General features: G+C 37.7%; 1 protein-coding gene across 3 annotated transcripts in view; it reads right to left on the bottom strand.

Annotated features, from left to right (window-relative positions):
* Positions 1-17,924, bottom strand: part of phf21ab (PHD finger protein 21Ab) — a 28,712-nt gene extending 10,788 nt beyond the window's left edge. Inside the window, exons 1-12 of one of the 3 annotated variants that reach the window (XM_066669550.1) lie at positions 17,802-17,924; positions 13,113-13,153; positions 12,357-12,455; positions 11,267-11,299; positions 8,708-8,773; positions 5,660-5,830; positions 4,628-4,882; positions 4,092-4,184; positions 2,631-2,930; positions 1,119-1,220; positions 917-968; positions 741-820 (exon numbers count right to left, since the gene is read on the bottom strand). In XM_066669550.1, coding sequence (XP_066525647.1) covers positions 741-820; positions 917-968; positions 1,119-1,220; positions 2,631-2,930; positions 4,092-4,184; positions 4,628-4,882; positions 5,660-5,830; positions 8,708-8,773; positions 11,267-11,299; positions 12,357-12,455; positions 13,113-13,153; positions 17,802-17,910 — 1,401 coding nt within the window. In that variant the 5' untranslated portion in view covers positions 17,911-17,924. Of the gene's footprint in view, positions 1-740; positions 821-916; positions 969-1,118; positions 1,221-2,630; positions 2,931-4,091; positions 4,185-4,627; positions 4,883-5,659; positions 5,831-8,707; positions 8,774-11,266; positions 11,300-12,356; positions 12,456-13,112; positions 13,154-17,114; positions 17,321-17,801 lie in introns of those variants that run through there. The other 2 variants (XM_066669553.1, XM_066669551.1) reach the window with 2 other exon arrangements.
* Positions 17,925-18,698: the final 774 nt, after the last annotated feature.

Raw genomic sequence — 18,698 nt, 5'->3', positions numbered from 1 at the left:
TACAAATTAATCATTGAATAAATCAATCAAATAATCTTGTATAAAGAAACAACCACCTGTATTCCAGCATCGACCTCCACCTGCCTCTATGTCAGCTTGATTCTTTACCTGTCCTTATGCCAGCCTGAGCCTGAGCTTGTCTCTGTGCCATCCAGAGCCTCCACCTGTCCATGAACTGCCTGCGCCAAAAAGAGCTTCTGCCTCCCCTATATTTTATCACTTGTCCTCTTTTAGTAGTTGTCAGTTGTTTGGAGTTTTCTCAGGAAGACAAATTAAGCCCTGCCCTGTACAGTTACAAAATTTCACTGATTCAGCACACCTGATGGCACTCCTGAAGGGCTTGATAACTCCAGTTTATCTGATGCACATTTTGGACTGAATGTCACTGTAAATTTTGACTTTGTGGTACTTCATCTCAGAATGTTCCAATTGCCAGTTTGGGACAAGGTTTAATAAATCAAGAACAATCCAAATAATTCCCTTTGCTATACAGGTATATCACTGATGATATTATAAACATGACTGTTAACACATCTTACCTCTGATGCTGCAAAAACATAGCAAAATGATTGTTTACCAATTGTAATTGTGATAAAATTGGGCAAGGAACACTCTACGCCATTTCCATACCACTCCATGAAGAGTGGTAAACTAGGTCATAAGGATGTTTAAAGTTTTGTATGTACATCTTTAGAATGCAAATTATGTAAAATTATGTGGAAAAAGGTTTTACAATGTACCTCTGGCTCAAACACTGCTCCACTGTATACAGGGTTGGCTGTTGTTCTCCTTTTCCGTTCTTGCCTTCGGCTTTGAATCTCTGCAACAGAAAAAAAATGAAAATAAAAATACCTTAGAGTTTGAATAAAAAGGTTTATAAAAACTACTGCAATACAAGTATCTGAGAGTCACCTACCTTCAAGATGGTCATGTGTCACTAACCCAAGAGACACCATGAAGGCAAGTTTCTAAGGGTGAATATACATTAATAACATTAAGAAATCACCTCTCCCTTAAAAGGATTTTATATAAAACTAATATTGAGGTTTCACTGAATTATGCTAAATGTTTATGTTGCTGATGGGTGAGGGGAAAAAAATCCCCCAGATTCACTTTACCTGTGGACTCTCCTCTCGCTTAACCTTAGGCAGCGGAAGAGGAGGTGATGAAGATGGCATGCTTGTAAGCACTTGTTCTAAACCACCCTGAGATTTCACAGTCTGGCAAAGCAAGAAAGTGAGAAGATAGTTTAGATGCGCTGTCCCTCTTATGTAATTGCTTTTAAAGTTACGAAAAAAAAAAAGTTTGATAAAACTAGTTAGTGAAAGAATAAGATTTACAACCCCATTTAGTCATATGCAAATAATTTAAACACTGCTTAATTGACAGATAATTGAAATATATTTGGCCATTTGGAATTTAATGACGGCAATATTTTTACATTTAATCTTTACTTCTGTAAGACTCAGCCTCCCTGGGATGCTTTATTTAAACCCAGTTTTTTCACAAACTCTGTGTCTTAAATTTTTTGGAATGTGTTTCAGGCATCAAATTAAAAATGGTCACACATTTTTCAAAAACAATTATATTTCTTAGTTTCAGCATTTGAAATGTTGTCGTTGAACTATTTTCAATTGTACAAAAATAACAAGTTAAATGTCAACTTTTGTGTATATATATACACACTAACAAGATGAACATGCATAAGTTTTATATCTCTATGTTGAACGAATGAATGAATAAATAAATATCACAGATATGACGATTGTTTTTAAGAGCTAAACAAACTGGCTTTCTGAAACATCCCTAAAACAAATTAAATCAATTCACTGAATTAATGCCAATTTGCCGTATCAAGTGCTGGTTTTTGTTTAGCTTTTCTGTTTGTAAATCAGATTTCATTCAGCTGATTTCTTATAGCTCTCTCGCAAACAAACTCTTGTTTATACTAATGTTATGTGTTTTCTATTTTCTAAGATATATTGCTTTGAGTTTTCTATCCTGACACTTCTAAGTGTTCCTTGGTCTACACATATATTTTCCTTTTATAACCTTCCCATTTTGTTTATACACTGCACTGCTAACTTGGAATAAACATTATTTTAATACATTCCATTTTGGATTTCCTTCCTTTCCATTTTTTCTGTTGACAACTCCTGTTGGGGCCAAGGAAAACAGCTGGTCTAAAAGCACTTCCTATAACTTCATACCTTTTTGCATTTTTAGACTTCAGTCAGTACTTGTTTTACAAACACAAATAACAAAGTGAGCCCATAATTTCCCCCCCTCAATAAAGACTGCTTCCTAGTTTTTTTCTCCTAGCATTGCATGATTCCATAATTTGTCACTCTAACTTGTCTGGACAGAAGAATACATAATTAATTAGGCAAGTTTCACATAGTTATTAAACACAAAGCTATGTTCAGCAAATATTAGGAGTTAAACAAATATTTTGTGTCGCAGCTGTGATTTGTTAATTTTCTACTGAGTAAAAAAATTGTGTGAACATCCTCTGAAATGTGATGATTTTATAATTTTTTTCAGAGGTAGTTGGCTTAGATTAATCTGGGTCATATAAATCTTAAGCATATTTAAGCACACTACTACAAAATCCCAGGGGTAGCACCCACCTTTATATCTGTGTTTAAGCTGCTGATCTGCAGAGTTTGCATGGGGCCACTGATAACAATGCCAGTCAACTGGGCAGTTGTGGCTCCTGCGGCTGTTGTGGTGGTCTTGGTAATGGTCTGGCATGGCTGGCCGTTGACAATGCGGACCTGGTGGATGGGTCCCGCAGTAGCTGACAGCGCTGATGTCAGTTTGGTGGTGAGCATGACAGGCCGCTGAAGCAGCTGTGGAGCTGCCATCATGGGGGGAGGGGGAGCTGGGGCTATGGGCACATTGTTGGGGGCAGCAGGTTTCGGACGTACCTACGAAAGTAAGAGTTGAGTCAGACTGTAAAATCAGACACATTAAAATGCAAAACCCTTGTTCCCTTGTTGTAAGGATAGAAGTTCTTTTAGGGAGCAATTCCATGCCCTTAACAAGCACCATGCCTACATGTTAAGGAACACCTAAAGGTCATAAGTAATGCCAATGAAAAAAGCTGCAGTTTGATCAGTTGCCTGAGAGCATGTTCACGTGAATGCTTATGACAATAAGGCAAAGGCAGGCATCCTAGAAAAGCCCAATTGCATTAAATTTTGAAACCACAGCACAATTACCACAATAACCACAAATCAGAGGTTAGGCTACTTTAACAGGGCATATCCTGACATTTCCATTAAATTAAGGTTGTACCACCAATGGACATTGACTCACCCATTGGTTAGAATGTCTAATATTTACCCAAAAAAAAAAAAAAAACTGCCAAGCTTCCAGTGGCATTACCTATTTTCACAACATCAAAAGGTCATTTAAAAAAAGTCAGCACTGTAACAGTTAATGAAAGGGTCAGCCAAAGCACAACTAAAGTTGCTAAAAGGGAAAAAGAAAAAGTCAAACCATCTTGAAGGACAAAGTGCAAAACAACAGAGTGACAAACAGAGAAGTAAACCCCTGGAAATACTGCATCAAAACTTACAAAGATATAACACACTGTAAAACGGACACACACAAAAGAACACAGAGTAAAGACAAATGCAAACAGTACAACAGCAGCCAAGCACTGGGTCGGAGTGCAAATGTGCACGAATAACCGGATTTAATACTAAGTCAGTGTCAGCATTATTTAAAACCCATGATTTGTCTAAGTGTGAAGAACTTTATATGCAACATCAATCAATTAATAAAGAAAGTGGGAGGAGTAAGAAATATTCTAAGATTCAACATGTTGAGCACACTGCATTTTATCAAAGTGTCAAAAACATGTTTTGGTCAATGTGGGTCAAATGTGCTATGATGCAGACGGACGGTTGCTGACAACTTTGACCTTACTGTGAGACAGAAATACCCTGTACACAGAGTTGACAAGGAGCACGTCATCCAAATCTAAACCTATTCTTTGTTCTTGGAGCCCCTCTAGTGGCATCTGTGTTGAACTGCACACAGTGTGAGAGGGAAAGGAGTGGGCGGTTCTTACAGAGACGCACCTGTGGCAGAAAGGTGGGTCGAGGCGTCAGTCTAGGAGGAGGGACAAACTGGGGAACTTTGATAGGCTGAGCCGAGGTGGTGCTGGCCTGCACCTGTGACAAAACCAGTGCTTTATTTGCAACCAAAATGCTGAGAAGCATTTAATTGTTTGGGAAACTAATTGCATGAGGAGAAAATTAAAAAGATAAAATCCTGTAAGTTGTACTTAGTTTATGTAAACATTACCAGCTTAGGCCTCATGAACTTACAACTACATATTTATCTTTGTTTTGGATTTTAAATCACAGATGAATGCCACCTAACACCACAGCTTGGCGCATCGCGACAGAAGTCATCTCACTTAAACATCTTTTTGTATTTAAATGAAAAAATTTGATTAAAGACACAGAATAAAATAAAACATAAATAAGAGCTGAAGACTATATGACACTGTTACTTACAGTATTAGTTTTTTGCACTAACATAAGACATGTATATGTGCTAAAGGAATACAGGGACCACAAAGAAGAGATTCAAAGCAGCAGTTTACACTCACTACGATAACGTTCTTGGATACAACCCGCGCTGCCGCCTCTGTCTCTTGACTGGTTAATTTGCTGGCCACTTGAAGGTTGATTGGTGTACTGAGGGAGTCTATGTTCATGGTGGGCCTGGGGGGATTGCTGATGGCAGTGACCATGGCGACACTAGGGCGTGGTGTTGCCAGGGAAGCAGGTATGGCAGAGGTGGCAGCTTTCAGCACTAGAGGTAGAGTCTTCGCCGTAAGAACTGGTGTGACGGTCAGTGTCTTCTGTAAAATTGAGAGACTAAGTTATAATGAAAAATAGAGGATCAGCAGGAAAAAAAAAGTCACAGCAAGACTATAATTTTTGGTGATATTAAAAACAAAAACAAGTTCTTTTAGCACAGTGTAGCAATGCCTGAAGGGTGTGTGTGTGATATTTTATAATTCTAAACTAAAAGTATCAGCTATCATGGTTATCTGAATGTTGGATATTGCATATCCTCACTGTTCCATGAAATACATCTTTATATAAAATAGCACCTTTACAGGTGAAGGAAAAAACCCTAAGTTTCTATGGAAGTCAAAGTGAAAAAAATTTATTCCAAGTAATTATGGAGCACTTCTATTAGTCCATTTAAGATGAGATTTTCATACAATGTGAAAGGCAGCTGCTGTGTTCAAACATTATTCATGTAGTAAATTAAAAATCTACAAAAATTAAGATACATGTTTTTCATCAGACAGTGGTGAAATGAAAGGAATTACACAGCAAGTTTTACATGCATGTTTAAAAAATAAAAAAGACAGTCATGCATAATGTAAAAATCTTCTTTAAGATGCTCTCAGAGCTGTATTCAAATGATTATTTCTTGCTATTTTTATATTTTAAATCCCATACCTGAGCTCAGCACAGACAGGGAAGAGCCTGACCTTGGAATAACACTCTCACTGCGATTCTTTGGGAATACCAGACCAGAATGCTGATGCTCTATTGCAATTCTTACAGAGTGCCTGGCTAGGATTTTGTGAATGTTTTGCTAGGCTGGAGCAGGTGCTTTTTACCTGTTGAGCTGCCTGGTTGTGAAGAAGCCCTGTGGACTGCTGCTGTGGGGCCTGGCAGGAGGGTGTGAGCAGAACAGTTTTACCATCCACAGCTGCCTGCACTGCCTGCAGCTTGATCTCTGGCTCCTGCTTCACCAACAGTTCTTTCCTCAGCTGTTCAACTACCTTTTTCTGGGGGTAGGGGGGGGGGAATCATGTTATTTAAATAATCTCTTCAATAGGTGATTTTATGGATGGTTGAGTTCTGAGAAGGCAGAAGAAAATCCCTGTTACCATCCCCCACTACATTTTTTTCTAAATCTGTAACACAGCCAGTTTATATTCAGTGCCTTTTTCTATCCACTGCAGACATGGCTCCTGTTCAGCTTAGAGACAGTCAGTGCCAAAAGATCTCTCAGGTGTGAAGCACAGTCACACAATGTCAGAGGAACCTATTCAATAAAGGCCGCAGGAGTCACTCCACATACACACTCCAACATTGAAATTCATCTCACACACTCTGCTGCCTCCAAGCCCACTGGAGCCAAAATGCACCTCTGAGAGGACTAGAACACACACAGAGAAAATAACACCCTCTATCCAGATTCCTAAACACAGTTTAACCACAGCTGACAGTCAATGTAAAAATTTTTCCCCATAAAAATTGCATTATAAAATGGTAACAATTAGTAACTAACAACCAGTTGTGGGTTTATATAATTTTTTAACTTTTAATTTAACCAGGTAAATCATTAAGAACATATTCTTATTTACAAAGGCAGTCTGGCAATTAAAATATTATTTGGACTCCTGTAAAATAAAAGTGCCAAGCCATACAGCAAGGACTTCTATTCAGGTTAATTCACGACAATATAAGCACTAGCGTTCCACTGTCTATAACCTGAATCTATTAAACCAGTCTGACTTCATATTTTGTGCTCTATACTATCGAAAACACAAATTTTAATCCTTAAAGACATTAAAGTTTCAAAACATAATGTTCACTGTTCTGCCCATAAAGTACATATAGAAACAGTAGACTGTAAAACAGCCCATTATGAAATTTCAGTGCATATACATGTATCCATGAATTCTACCTCTAGCAGTCCTACATATTAGCATTAGCGTTATAAGATATGTTTCAGTTAGGATTGCTTTTTGAAGGAGACGCAATATCAGTACAGAAATCATTTACATACGTCAAAGAAACAGCAGTTAAAAACAGGCTGTTTAAAATAAAAGGCTGAAAAGTGGTCATGTGGCACAGTTTGTATTTCAAAGGCCCAGAGAAAATAATTAGAATACCAGAAATATGTCGGATAAGGGCGCACTGAAGTTAAATTCACTGCCATTTTTTTTTTAATAAATGTATTTTTTATTTAGCTAGTACATGTAGGATGCACAGCTTGTTAGGATTAAATGTATAGAACTTCAGAAACATTCAATATAATATAATGCAATATTATATATTTAGTATTATATTATTAAATTAAATATAATGCAGGTAGTATTTTGATACATTTCTACATTCACTTAGCCTTATGAAGTAGAAAGAAAATTAGATACAAATACAAAGCAATTTCCCTTTGAAATAATAGTTCGCTGGATTTAGGCTAGTCTGAGGATGACAGAACCAAGCGCATATCCTCCCACCCTCTGTCTTTAAATGGCAGAGTGTAGGCCTGAATTAGTATTCACAGCACTGTCACAACGTTTCATGTGCTAATCCTTGTCTGCCATGACTGGAGTTGTGTGTGCGCGCACACATATACACAATTTACGCAGCCTAGAAGGAGTTAGAATGTAAACATAAAATCAGGTCTGCCTAAAGCGACATCTTTTAATTCCACCATCTATTCTCTCCTCTCTTAATCAAAGCAAACTCAACTATGAAAAAAAGAAAAGAAAGAACTCTTTGGAAAATCTACTGTCAGTGCACATTCAATTGTTCAAAATAAGACTTTGCAGAGTGTTTGACAGAAGCTGAAAGAGGTGTTTTAAATACATCATACAGCAAAACCGATAAGACTTTATTTGTAATAATTGTACAGGCAAAAGCCTTTTCAGGCAAAATATGAACTGATCTTTGTGTCTATTATGATCTGGAAATTCAGAATACTCAGCATATCCATATCAAATATACATTTATTCATAGGTTGACAGAAGGAGCTATGTTTCCGAAACAAATTCACCTTCACTGACCACATTTTCATGTGTTCTTTATCTTTACTTAATAGTTTTTACAATAACAGCTTTTTCAATAAAAAATAAATTCAGGGAAGGAATCCAGAAGAGAGGATGTGATTTTTGAAAAAAGTTAAGGACAAAAATGCCCACATGAAGAAAGATTTTTTTTTAATCTGCACTGCATTGTATTAAATGTGGTTTGACTGTTCAACATGCTTTCTTATTCAATACACTGTGTGAGATATAATTCTTCCTATTCATGTGCCAGGACTGCAGTAAACTTTTCAAGCTGTTAGGGAAAGCAGCTTGGAAAGAGATATTAAATGTAATGTGATGGCCTGGCAACTTTGCAGAAATGTAAATGGTCAAACTGCAGCAGTACTGGAGATAAATGAGTAGAGTTCATGTGGGAAGCCACAACCAAATAAAAAAAAAAGCCAAAATCCAGATTCTTAAAGTACCATGGTGTACTGCTGAACCATGACTGCCCCCCTGCAGTGCTTAAATTCTATCCTGGCTTTTCCAGCATCTAATAAATAAATGAAAAATTTGACTGCAGCAAAAATGCTTTCAGTCTGCCACCAAAGCCATTTAATAGAACTGCAAAGGACTGACCAATAACATACAAATCAAAAGATATAAACAAATTTTTGAACATATTTTGTAATTCCTGTCATATTTTAAGGTCCTTTTTGAATGCTCCAACATTAACAGTTTTTGTCACTGAACATGTATTTGACACCAAAGGACTGTAAAAGTTTTTAAATATCCAGTTTTATGCATAATTTGCTGCATCACATCAACTTTTCTGTCTATACAGGCATTATCTTACAGCACATGCTTGCCAAATCAAAGAAAAGAAACCGAAATATATCAGCATACCTGTTTTTCACTCAGAGCAGTGATCTTCGCCTGAAGTTCATGCAGCTGTTTTTTCAGATCAGCATTCTAAGGAGGAAATTAACACAATGTAATTACAAATCCTCTTAGAACTGCCTCAATGACTTTGTGCATAGGGTTGTGAAGTATCATACCAGTCGCACATAAACCCTCAAATCAAAACATAAGCCAAGCAGCAAAATGAGAATCGCTTTTATCCACCGGTATGTGTTATAAACATTCGGTGCAGCCTATCACATAACAAGAAAGTAGGGCACAAAGTTTTCACAACAGAGAGAACACAAACAAGACTATTTCACATCAAGGGGAAAGCATGCTACACAATTCAAAACACACATTAAAGATGTGATAACGTACGAAGGTGTTCCTCTGACAGTTTTTCGGTTCTTTCAATTGCTGTGATGTTTTTTTCCCCACTCTTGGAGAATTCGTCTTTGCTACAATTTTCACAGATGGCAGGCCCTTGGAATCTGAAGGCCTCAACCATACTGGCAAATTCATTGCTGATTTTGGCTGCATTTAGAAGTCTGTCAACGTTTCATAAACTGAGGTTAGACCAATAGGTCTGGTATCATATGCCATTTTCAGTAATTTCTCCAGTTAGTAAAACACAAATGAAGAGGTTTATGTCTTACATAACAAGAATATGGTGTCATTTATGCAAAGCAATAAATGGTGTGCCTTTTGGGGCAATTCTTAAACGTGCACAAGCCACAAAATTACAAGGAATTTCTAAGAGGTAAACTATATTGCCAGATGTATTCACTAGTCTGCCTGTGCACGCATATGAACTTAAGTGACCTCCCATTCTTAATCCACAGGGTTTAATATGATATCAGTGCACCCTTTGCAGCTATAACAGCTTCAACTTTGTTTTTGTGGCTTTGTTGAGTGTGTTTATGGGAATTTTTCACCATTCTTTCAGAAGCACATTTGTCAAACACTGATGTTGGACGAGAGGTTTGGATTGAGGTCAGGCCAGTCAAGTTCTTCCACACCAAACTCACTCATCCATGTCTTTGTGGACCTTGCTTTGTGCACTGGTGCACAGTATTGTTGGAACAGGAAGGGGCCATGCCCAAACTGTTCACAGAAAGTGTTTTTTTTTTTTCTATTTTAATTATCCATGTTTAGTATGCTGTAATATATAGTTCCTTAGTTCCTTTCATTGGAACTAAGGGGCCCAAGACCAACTCCTGAAGAACAATACCAGGCCATTATCCCCCCTCCACTAAACTTTACACCTGGCAAAATACAGTCAGTTAAGTACCGCTCTCAAGGCAGCCGCCAAACCCACACTTGTCCATCAGATTGCTAGACAGAGAAGTGTGATTCGTCACCCTAGAGGTGTTCTACAGTTTATTGGCAGCACGCCTTACACCACTGCATCTGACGCTTTGCATTGTGCTTGGTGATGTAAGGCTTGGAAGCAGCTGCACGGCCATGGAAACCCATTGCATGAAGCTCTCTACACACTGCTCCTGAGCTAATCTGAAGGCCACATGAAGTTTGGAGGTCTGTAGTGATTGACTCTTCAGAAAGTTGGTGACTTCTGCACACTATGCACCTCAGCATCCACTGACTACCACTTCATGACTGAGTTGCTGTCGTTCTCAATCACTCCCCATTTTTTAATAATACCACTGACAGTTGACTGTGGAATATTTAGTAGAGAGGAAATTTCACGACTGGACTTGTTACACAGGTGGCATCCTATCACAGTACCATGCTGGAATTCACCAAGCTCCTCAAAGTGACCCATTCTTTCACTAATGTTTGTAGAAGCAGTCTGCATGCCTAGGTGCTTGTTTCTATACAACTGAGGCCATGGAAGTAATTGGAATAACTGAATTTAATTATATGGTTGGGTGAGTGGAGTGAATACTTTTGGCAATGTAGTGTAATATGGATATAAAAACTGTACTAACATCTTATACTAAATGCTCAACAACAGATAAATTAAAATAAGAATACACCCACTTGCTATTCAAAATCAATAGGTTCACTATATTATAGGTTCAATATAACACTTTTAAACTCTTATAATGTTTTTCACTGGTTGTTTTGGAGAACAATATGCACACAAACTTCCTTATAAAGGAAATTTTAAACACGGTTGTTGAAAAAACAAAACAAATACTTTTATGCTTTGCTACTGCCAGCTCACTGAACAGTCACAAATATCCACCTAGACTGCAATGGTTTTACTGGAATCGCTGTTTTTTTTTTTTTTTTTGCTAGGAGAGAGGGGAGAGGTAGAAGCAGCCAAAACCGTCAGTGAATATAAGAGCACTGTAATTTTTAATGCTTTACATTTGCCAAATTTCCAAATGAAAATATTAGGAGCCAGCTTCCAGATAAAGTTTAATAAACGCACGATTAATTAATGTTTTTTTTTTTCTGCTGCACTTTCTTTGCAACAAAATCACAGAATATTTAGCCTACCAACCAATGACTGATAGTTTTGTTCTTTGGTCATAAAAAGAAACTTGAAATTGTCCATAAAATGTACAAGTGAATTAAATACTTGTGTATATTTACCTGTGGGTCCTGCTTCATTTGTGCGACCAGTTTCTGTGACAAAGAAAGTTAGATTAGAAGTGCCTCATAACACTTAATATAGAGCACCAGTGACACTCCTAGGCCAAACTCCGCACTACAGCATGATACACGTCTGCTCTAATAGATGTCTTCTATATAGTCAGTAGGTTAATTTTAGAACATGCCAACTGACAACTAAAACAATATTAATAATAATAACTTTCAAAGATATATAACTCATAATAGATGTTTTCTCATGTAATATCTTCTGTGATTTGTAAATAACTTTTTGTCCACTAGAATGCAGCATTGAGTCAAACTACCTAACAGACTGAAATTAATGGTAGGGCCTGTGTAAAAGAATGGGACTGGCTAGGAATAGAGCCCTGTGTCCCTTTAGACAAATATCCACATGATTCCACAGCACTAAAGCCCTGTACAGTCAACATAATAAAGAGGAGGAAATAAGAAAAGCTAATTTTTACAAAAACAAACAAACAAACAAACAAAAAAAAACCTGTTGGATCCTGCTAAACAACAACAACAAAACCATAATATCTGGGATTAAATATAATTTCAAACCCAGTACACCATGCAGTCCAAGAATACCAATTCTCATTAACACATACCTAGAAGCTCTAATAAGCGTAAAATTTAGCTAGTGTGGTCATTCTGACAATAATGCTGCCATTATCCCGACCAAATCCGTTTTGCTTTTTAGGCTCTTTTTCTACTCCTTTAGGCTCGGGTTCTACCTAAAACATACTTCTAAATATATTTCACTGCCAGTGCAATAGAGTCGCACGTGTGTGTATTTATGTATAAGTAATTATACTAATATATATACACAGTTACAAAGTAACACAGTACATAGTAATCTTTCTCTCTCAACTTATTATTTTTTGATTTTCTGCATAAGGTCTTTTGGATACAGCAGAAATTCTTAACTGTGCAGCACAACCCAACCCAGAGCCAAGTAAGCAATTTTTGGATCAGGCACATTAACTTTGAAACTTTCAGATAACCTAATTAAAAGCTTTACTTGAAAATAAAATAGGATTGCACCAATTAAAAAGTTAGGGTATCAAACCTGATGAACTTGTATTTCTACTTTTAGGGCCTCCTGTAATGTTTGTAATTCCATCATTGATCCAGTTCGCCAGCAAATCGGTCCCAGAAATCTTTCAGCCTGTTAAAGAAATCATTTAAAGAAAGCCTTCATAAATAGACTATTGTTGTTTGTTCAGCGGTTATTTAATCAAATTGGTCCCTTGGGAACCATACCAACAAAACTGGGTGAATCACTATTTATGCTATAATACTGAACTATGATGGACCTAATAGAGACTGTTAAGAAGCTTAAAAGCAGCAATTTAAATTTGACCATAAAAGTGGCCTTTTCAGGCATCTGTAAACACTACAAGTTAACAATAACTGGTTTTGTTCTTTGTTGTCTTAATGCATGTGCTTTATTTATTTATTAAAGAATGCTCAAATGACCTAAGCATGATATTATAAACAACCATCTGCATAGCTAAAATAAAAAATAGAGCAGAATTGGACAGTGGGGGTAAAAATAAGTAAATAAAAATAAATAAAATAATAAAATTAAAATTACCCCGCACACCCCCCCAAAAAAAAAAGAATGAAGACAAAAAAGTATATGGATAGACTTTTAACGGCAATATCCATTTGGCTCTGCATAGAGCATCACAATTACTCCACGGCAATGACTTGTGTGAAAGTGAGTCAGAGGCAGCCTTACAGACATTCAGTCCCATTGATTTTGGTGTGCGAGGCACTGAGCCAAGAGAACAATTATAACTGAAGCTATTACAGGACTCACCAGCTGGCAATGAGACTGGTGTCCACTCACTCTCCAACTCCCTGTGCAAGAGAAAACACACACACACATACACACACCCTGTTAGGCAGAGGGAGAAAGACTCTCAGAGCCTGTGGGACAGCACAGCATTCAACTGTCGGTTCATTACTGGTTCCACCTGTGAGCTAGCAGTTCTACTACACAATAAGCAGACAGAATCTATTACTGTGTCTCATCTCTTTACTCCTGAGTGCACACACACATCTTGCACTGAATTTAGAGGCCTGACCAGAAACTGCTGCATCTACCAACTCAGCTTATTATACTGCAACACATTATTTCCAGAAAAAGCAAAGAAGAATCTGTAACCAGTAAAACATAATGACTATGTCTGTATGTCAAGGGCTGTTTGGAAACTCAGAGCCCATCTTGTGGCAGCTATGGCACTTTTAAACCTTAAATATATTCAAACTGCTGGCTATTAGCTTAGCACACTAATAAGACAATTAGACTGCTAAGGTTTGCATTGCAGCCATTTATCACTTCCATAAAAATATCACATAGCAAACATCATTGTCAACCACATAAAATACATAAAACACTGCATAGTTCTTCTTGTTTTACTAAACAAAAGTTGTTGTTTTTTTTACATCTAAATGTGTTGTGATGCATTTTACAATACAGTAAAACAATAAAAGGTAAATGTTTTTAGCTCAAGTCACAAAACAACATGTTTGTCCCAAGTTATAATAACAAGCTAAGACACTAGTCATGAAACAATTATTCTACTGCAATATTTAATGTCATGTTCTTAGAAACAACCTAACACTGTTGTGCTTAAAATACATGATATATAAAAGTCAATTCTGAACTATGCCAGATTTATTTCTTTATTTATTGTATTTACAGTTATGTCAGCCTTTTATGATTACCGTTGTCTGGTGTCCAATTTCATATTGCTGATATTTATGATTACATTATGTAGTGCTCAATATTTAAGCATGAAATTCTAATGATCTGTAGCAGTGCATTTCTGATCCTGAACATTAGACAATCTAAATAAGATACTTTGCTTCCTACTAATCCTTTTCCATTGCTTTCCACTTTCACGTGTCCAGAAGTGTAGTCTGTATTTTGATTTCCTGAAAGCTACCAATAATATCATTATTACTTCAGATGTCTGTGAGGTTTATGGGGGCGGCCCCTAGATAAAAAGATGCAGTGCTTTTTTGTGATCTTAAAATGTGCTGTGATCTTAAATTATAATTTAAAATACAAGAATATGAAAATGTGTCCACTTGTTTATTTACTTTTCTTATAGTGTACAAATACTTTATACATTTTTTTAATATTTACTTGCAGATCATAACTTTAATACCACAGGTACATGTTACTGACAGGGATTGAGGTCAAACTCCATAGCTTATATGGTCACATCACACATGCATACAGCACTGTAAATTCTACAGCTTTATGGCTAATAGTTGAAACATAGGGGTCCTTTACAACTTTTCCTGTTTCATGAAATTCCATACAGATGATATAGCTTTTGTTACTTACAAGGTATCGATTAAAACAAAATGATACACAAAATGTGTAAAACAGACTACACTCCCAGACATGTCTAAGACTGTCCTTCTCATATCTAAAGGAATATCATCTTTCTAGGAAACAGAAAGCCTATTTGTGAAAACTGATTACAACATGGAAAGAAGCAGCTAACCTATCCCTGAACATTTAGTGTCCTGTTACAACTTTCCACATTTGACTTTGGATGAAATTGAAGAGCCATATAGGACCTACAAACATTTTATTGATCATGAATTTATTTATTTTGATAAAAAGCAGGTGAGATAGTTAAATTGTACAATTTTAGTAAATAATAAGCTTTCATTTGTTGCAAGCGACTCCACAGACCACCGCGTTTAAAAAAATTATAATATAATTTTATAATATAATAAAATTATTAAATCTGTTAATTACAGGTTTACAACAATTGAATTTTAAAGTGATGTAAAGATGTTTTTACCAGTTATACATTTCTTAAGCATGGTAAAGATATGACCCAGGAGATGTGATGCTATAAATACATAATTTATGATCAAAAACAATCTGAGAAGCTACATGTATTTTCTAACTTTAAATATGTAACTTTGCTCATAATATTAAATGTGTAAACGTGCTTATCATTTTGTTTCTTAAACATCTGCAATCATATTATGATTGTTTTTAAATGACATTTTTGGCCAAACACTTTGCCCAGAAGTACTGCAAATCAATGTCTAAGGTGACACACTGAGTGTTTGTAAAATATGTTTTTAAAATAAAACTGGATGGAATTCCCTTTTAAGCAACACTCTTAAAATGTAAAAAAAAAATTAAAACAGTAAATATGAGCTCAGCTAACATGGAGCGTCCAAACAGAAAGTTTAAGTCGAATTGCAAGGCGTATATTACGGCCTACAAGAAGAAACTCGTTTAACAGACTGAAGGGACCTGCAGATTTTTGCATACATAATTGTTATTATGTATCGTGGGGCCATTACATAAACGTCCGCTAATTTTGTGAAGAAATACTTTTACCTTATCCAGATGTACTACTAGCCTAACCCTAAAACGGGTCTATACGTTAAAATGTAATGATTTACGCTGTGAGGACTTGAGGTATATACGTGACATATTCCTGGTACACAATCAGAGAGAGGGGGGCACACTTTAAACCAACCACCCCTGAAAAAAAAGTCTTGATCCCATTTTAGTGATCCTTGTATATGTCACTCGCTGAGAAAAAACTGGAACTTGATTCAGTCAATCATACGTGTTTATACCTGGCCTGAGAGTGGTGGATAATGAGGAAAAAGTTGTCATCCACTTAATTAGGCCTACAACAGTGTGAGGATGTGGGACTCGGAAACAACGAAGAGGGGGCAAAAGTGCAGTTTATTGTAGCACGGGCCTCGGAGGCGGATACAACCTGTGTTACTCACTGCTGCAGGATAACAGAGCGAGAGGGGGGAAAACTACCCCACAACTAAGTTAGCATACAATGCTTAAAGTTTGCGGTCGAGTTAAAGCCTCTCCGACAAAGTCTTGTGTGCGATGCTCCACAAGAATCTGAAACGGTAGCTTTTTATTCGAATTCTCAGTTCCACCTTAAACGGTGCAGTTAGTTACACTCTGCCGCCTTGTGTAGTGTAACTGCCGCACTGTTTAAGGTGGAAAGGAGAATTGGTATAAAAGAGTCACAACTTCAGCCTTGTCGGTGCGGTCGACTTCTGGACGTCTGGGTGCAAGCTAGCGAGTCTATCAACTCCTCAAAGTGGACACTATTAGACGACACTAATGAAAGGAGGGCTCTTGAAGAGACTCTGCTCCCGAACAATTCCTCATAAGTTTCAGCAACAAATGTAGGTTATAAACTACGGCACTAATAAACTCCCTTAATGTGTGTCTCTCACTCTCAAATACACATACACTCTCTCGCCCTGTTACACACTGATGTGGCAGGCTAACAGCTCTTAGTTGAAGTCGAGCTAACGTTGTCCACAGATGAGGAGCTAACGCCGCTTGCTAACAGGCTAACAGTAGCCAATTGAAGCGACAAATAACTGTTAGAGCAGCGGCTGCGAGCTAATGTTAACGGAGCGGAGCTCGGCTTCACAGACCCGCTGCTCAAACATCCACTCCACAACACACTCAGTTTCCTTCTTTTCAGTTTTCTTTCCCCATCTCCTGCTCATCCGCTGTGTTCTGTTGTGAACAGAGCTGGTGGCTGTAAGTTAAAATCGGCCCCTTTTAATGTTCGTCCTCCAATGAGCTCTGCACTCCGGAGGAAAACCACTCAACTCCTAGAATAAGGAGAAACGAAGCAGCCACACTTACTCACAACACACACACACACAAATATCTCCAGATACCTAGAGTGAAGCACAGCATAGCGCCTAACAAAACAATCAAAGTCCCATCAAAAGCCGAGGGACGAGAATAAAAGTTATAATAAAAAAGATCCCAAGGTGCACTTACCCTGCACTACTCACTTGAGCAGTAGTCCTTCTCTCCTCACAAATTATTTAAATAAATATTTACAAAACACCCCAAATATCTCGGCCAAGAGTACCTGATCCGGCCCGGTACATAACTCTAATAACACCCTGGATCGAGCTGGGTCAGCCTAGCCAGTCTTATTTATTGTTTGTTTAAATTTAATGTGTGTGTAAAAAAAGAGAGAAACTGAGATACAAAACAAGAACTCTTCTTCAATCTCATTCACCACAGCCGCAGCACTCAAATTATCAATGCGCGCAGGAAGAGGGAGACGAAGGGGCTACGAAAAGTCAGCGGAAAAAATACTCTTTTCGGTCGGCGGTGGCTCAGAGCGATTCCCGACACACAGCGGGAATGTAAAAGTGAAAAGAGTCGCTCCGGTCCGCCTCGGAAAGGAGAAAGAAAACGTGTTTTAAAACAGAACTACTTTTTGTGACGGTGCGGCGAATTTATTTCACTTTGCCTAGGGAACGGTGGTGCTGCGTCTCCCATTGCCTAGGGAAAAACCCGGATGTAAACTCGGCGAAACTCATCTGGAGACAGAAGTGTCCATCTAACTCGACTCAACTCAGCGGACAAGTAGCGCATAGGGGGTCTTTATTACCCCACACCGCAGTATTTGCCCCAGAGAGAGCCTTCTCTTTGCCATGGAGCAGAGAGACTCACTTTTAGAGGGGGAGCACACGTTTTCTGAGGGTCCCGCTCTGTGTAAAGCCCCTCGATGCACGTGCATATCGCTGCTGCGTCTCAAAGAAACACAGTGAAACAATACCATACAAAACAGCGGAGAAACATCACAATACGGAGCAGGGTGCACTGGTGCTACGGAGAAAGGAGGCAGGCGGGCGGCTGGGCTCTCTGTGTTATGAAAGAGGATGCAGCTCCGTTAACCAATGAAAATGTCTGAAGCCACAGTTTTCACTGGGCCGCCATGACATGTTTGAGGCTGACCGAAATAATGGCTCATTTTAGACAAGCGTTTTAACTTCGTCTCCAATCCCACATTCGCACTAATAGTGAAATATAGAGTGTTACGTCTGGAACAACATGAAACTAATCACCCCTACACAGTTAATAACTGGCACGGGTTGTTAGAATTACAGTTCAGAGCGTCTTCCAAAAAGCGTTTAAAACAAATAAAACGGGCTCCAATCTGCCCCCTCCTCCAAACTGAAACGTGGTTCAGCGGAGTAGCCAAGAGATTGGCTAAGGACATGATAAACAAACAAACAAAATATATATATACAAATATCTTCCGTGTATTCCGTTGACTACTTATAACTTAGCAAAAAAATCTGCTCAGTTGTTGTCAGTAACACCTGAAACTTTAATTTAATTAATTTTTTTTAAAGATGAATCAAACGTTCCAAACACGTCCAAAACAATGCTAGGACAGTTAAACAAAGACGGATTTATCCCAGGTGAAAATAAATGTATGTATTAAAGATACTTTCATTTTTATATGATCATTTATCAAACAGTCATGACCAGCTCTGGTTTGTGTGTGTTGGGTGGGTCTGCTTTTGGGCAAACACCTACTCAAATGCCTTAATAACCCTCTCC

This window comes from Hoplias malabaricus, chromosome 4 (genome assembly GCF_029633855.1).
Source record: "Hoplias malabaricus isolate fHopMal1 chromosome 4, fHopMal1.hap1, whole genome shotgun sequence".
Lineage (NCBI taxonomy): Eukaryota > Metazoa > Chordata > Actinopteri > Characiformes > Erythrinidae > Hoplias > Hoplias malabaricus.
Note: the sequence above shows the minus strand (reverse complement) of the source record. Positions and strands in the feature narration are given on the sequence as shown.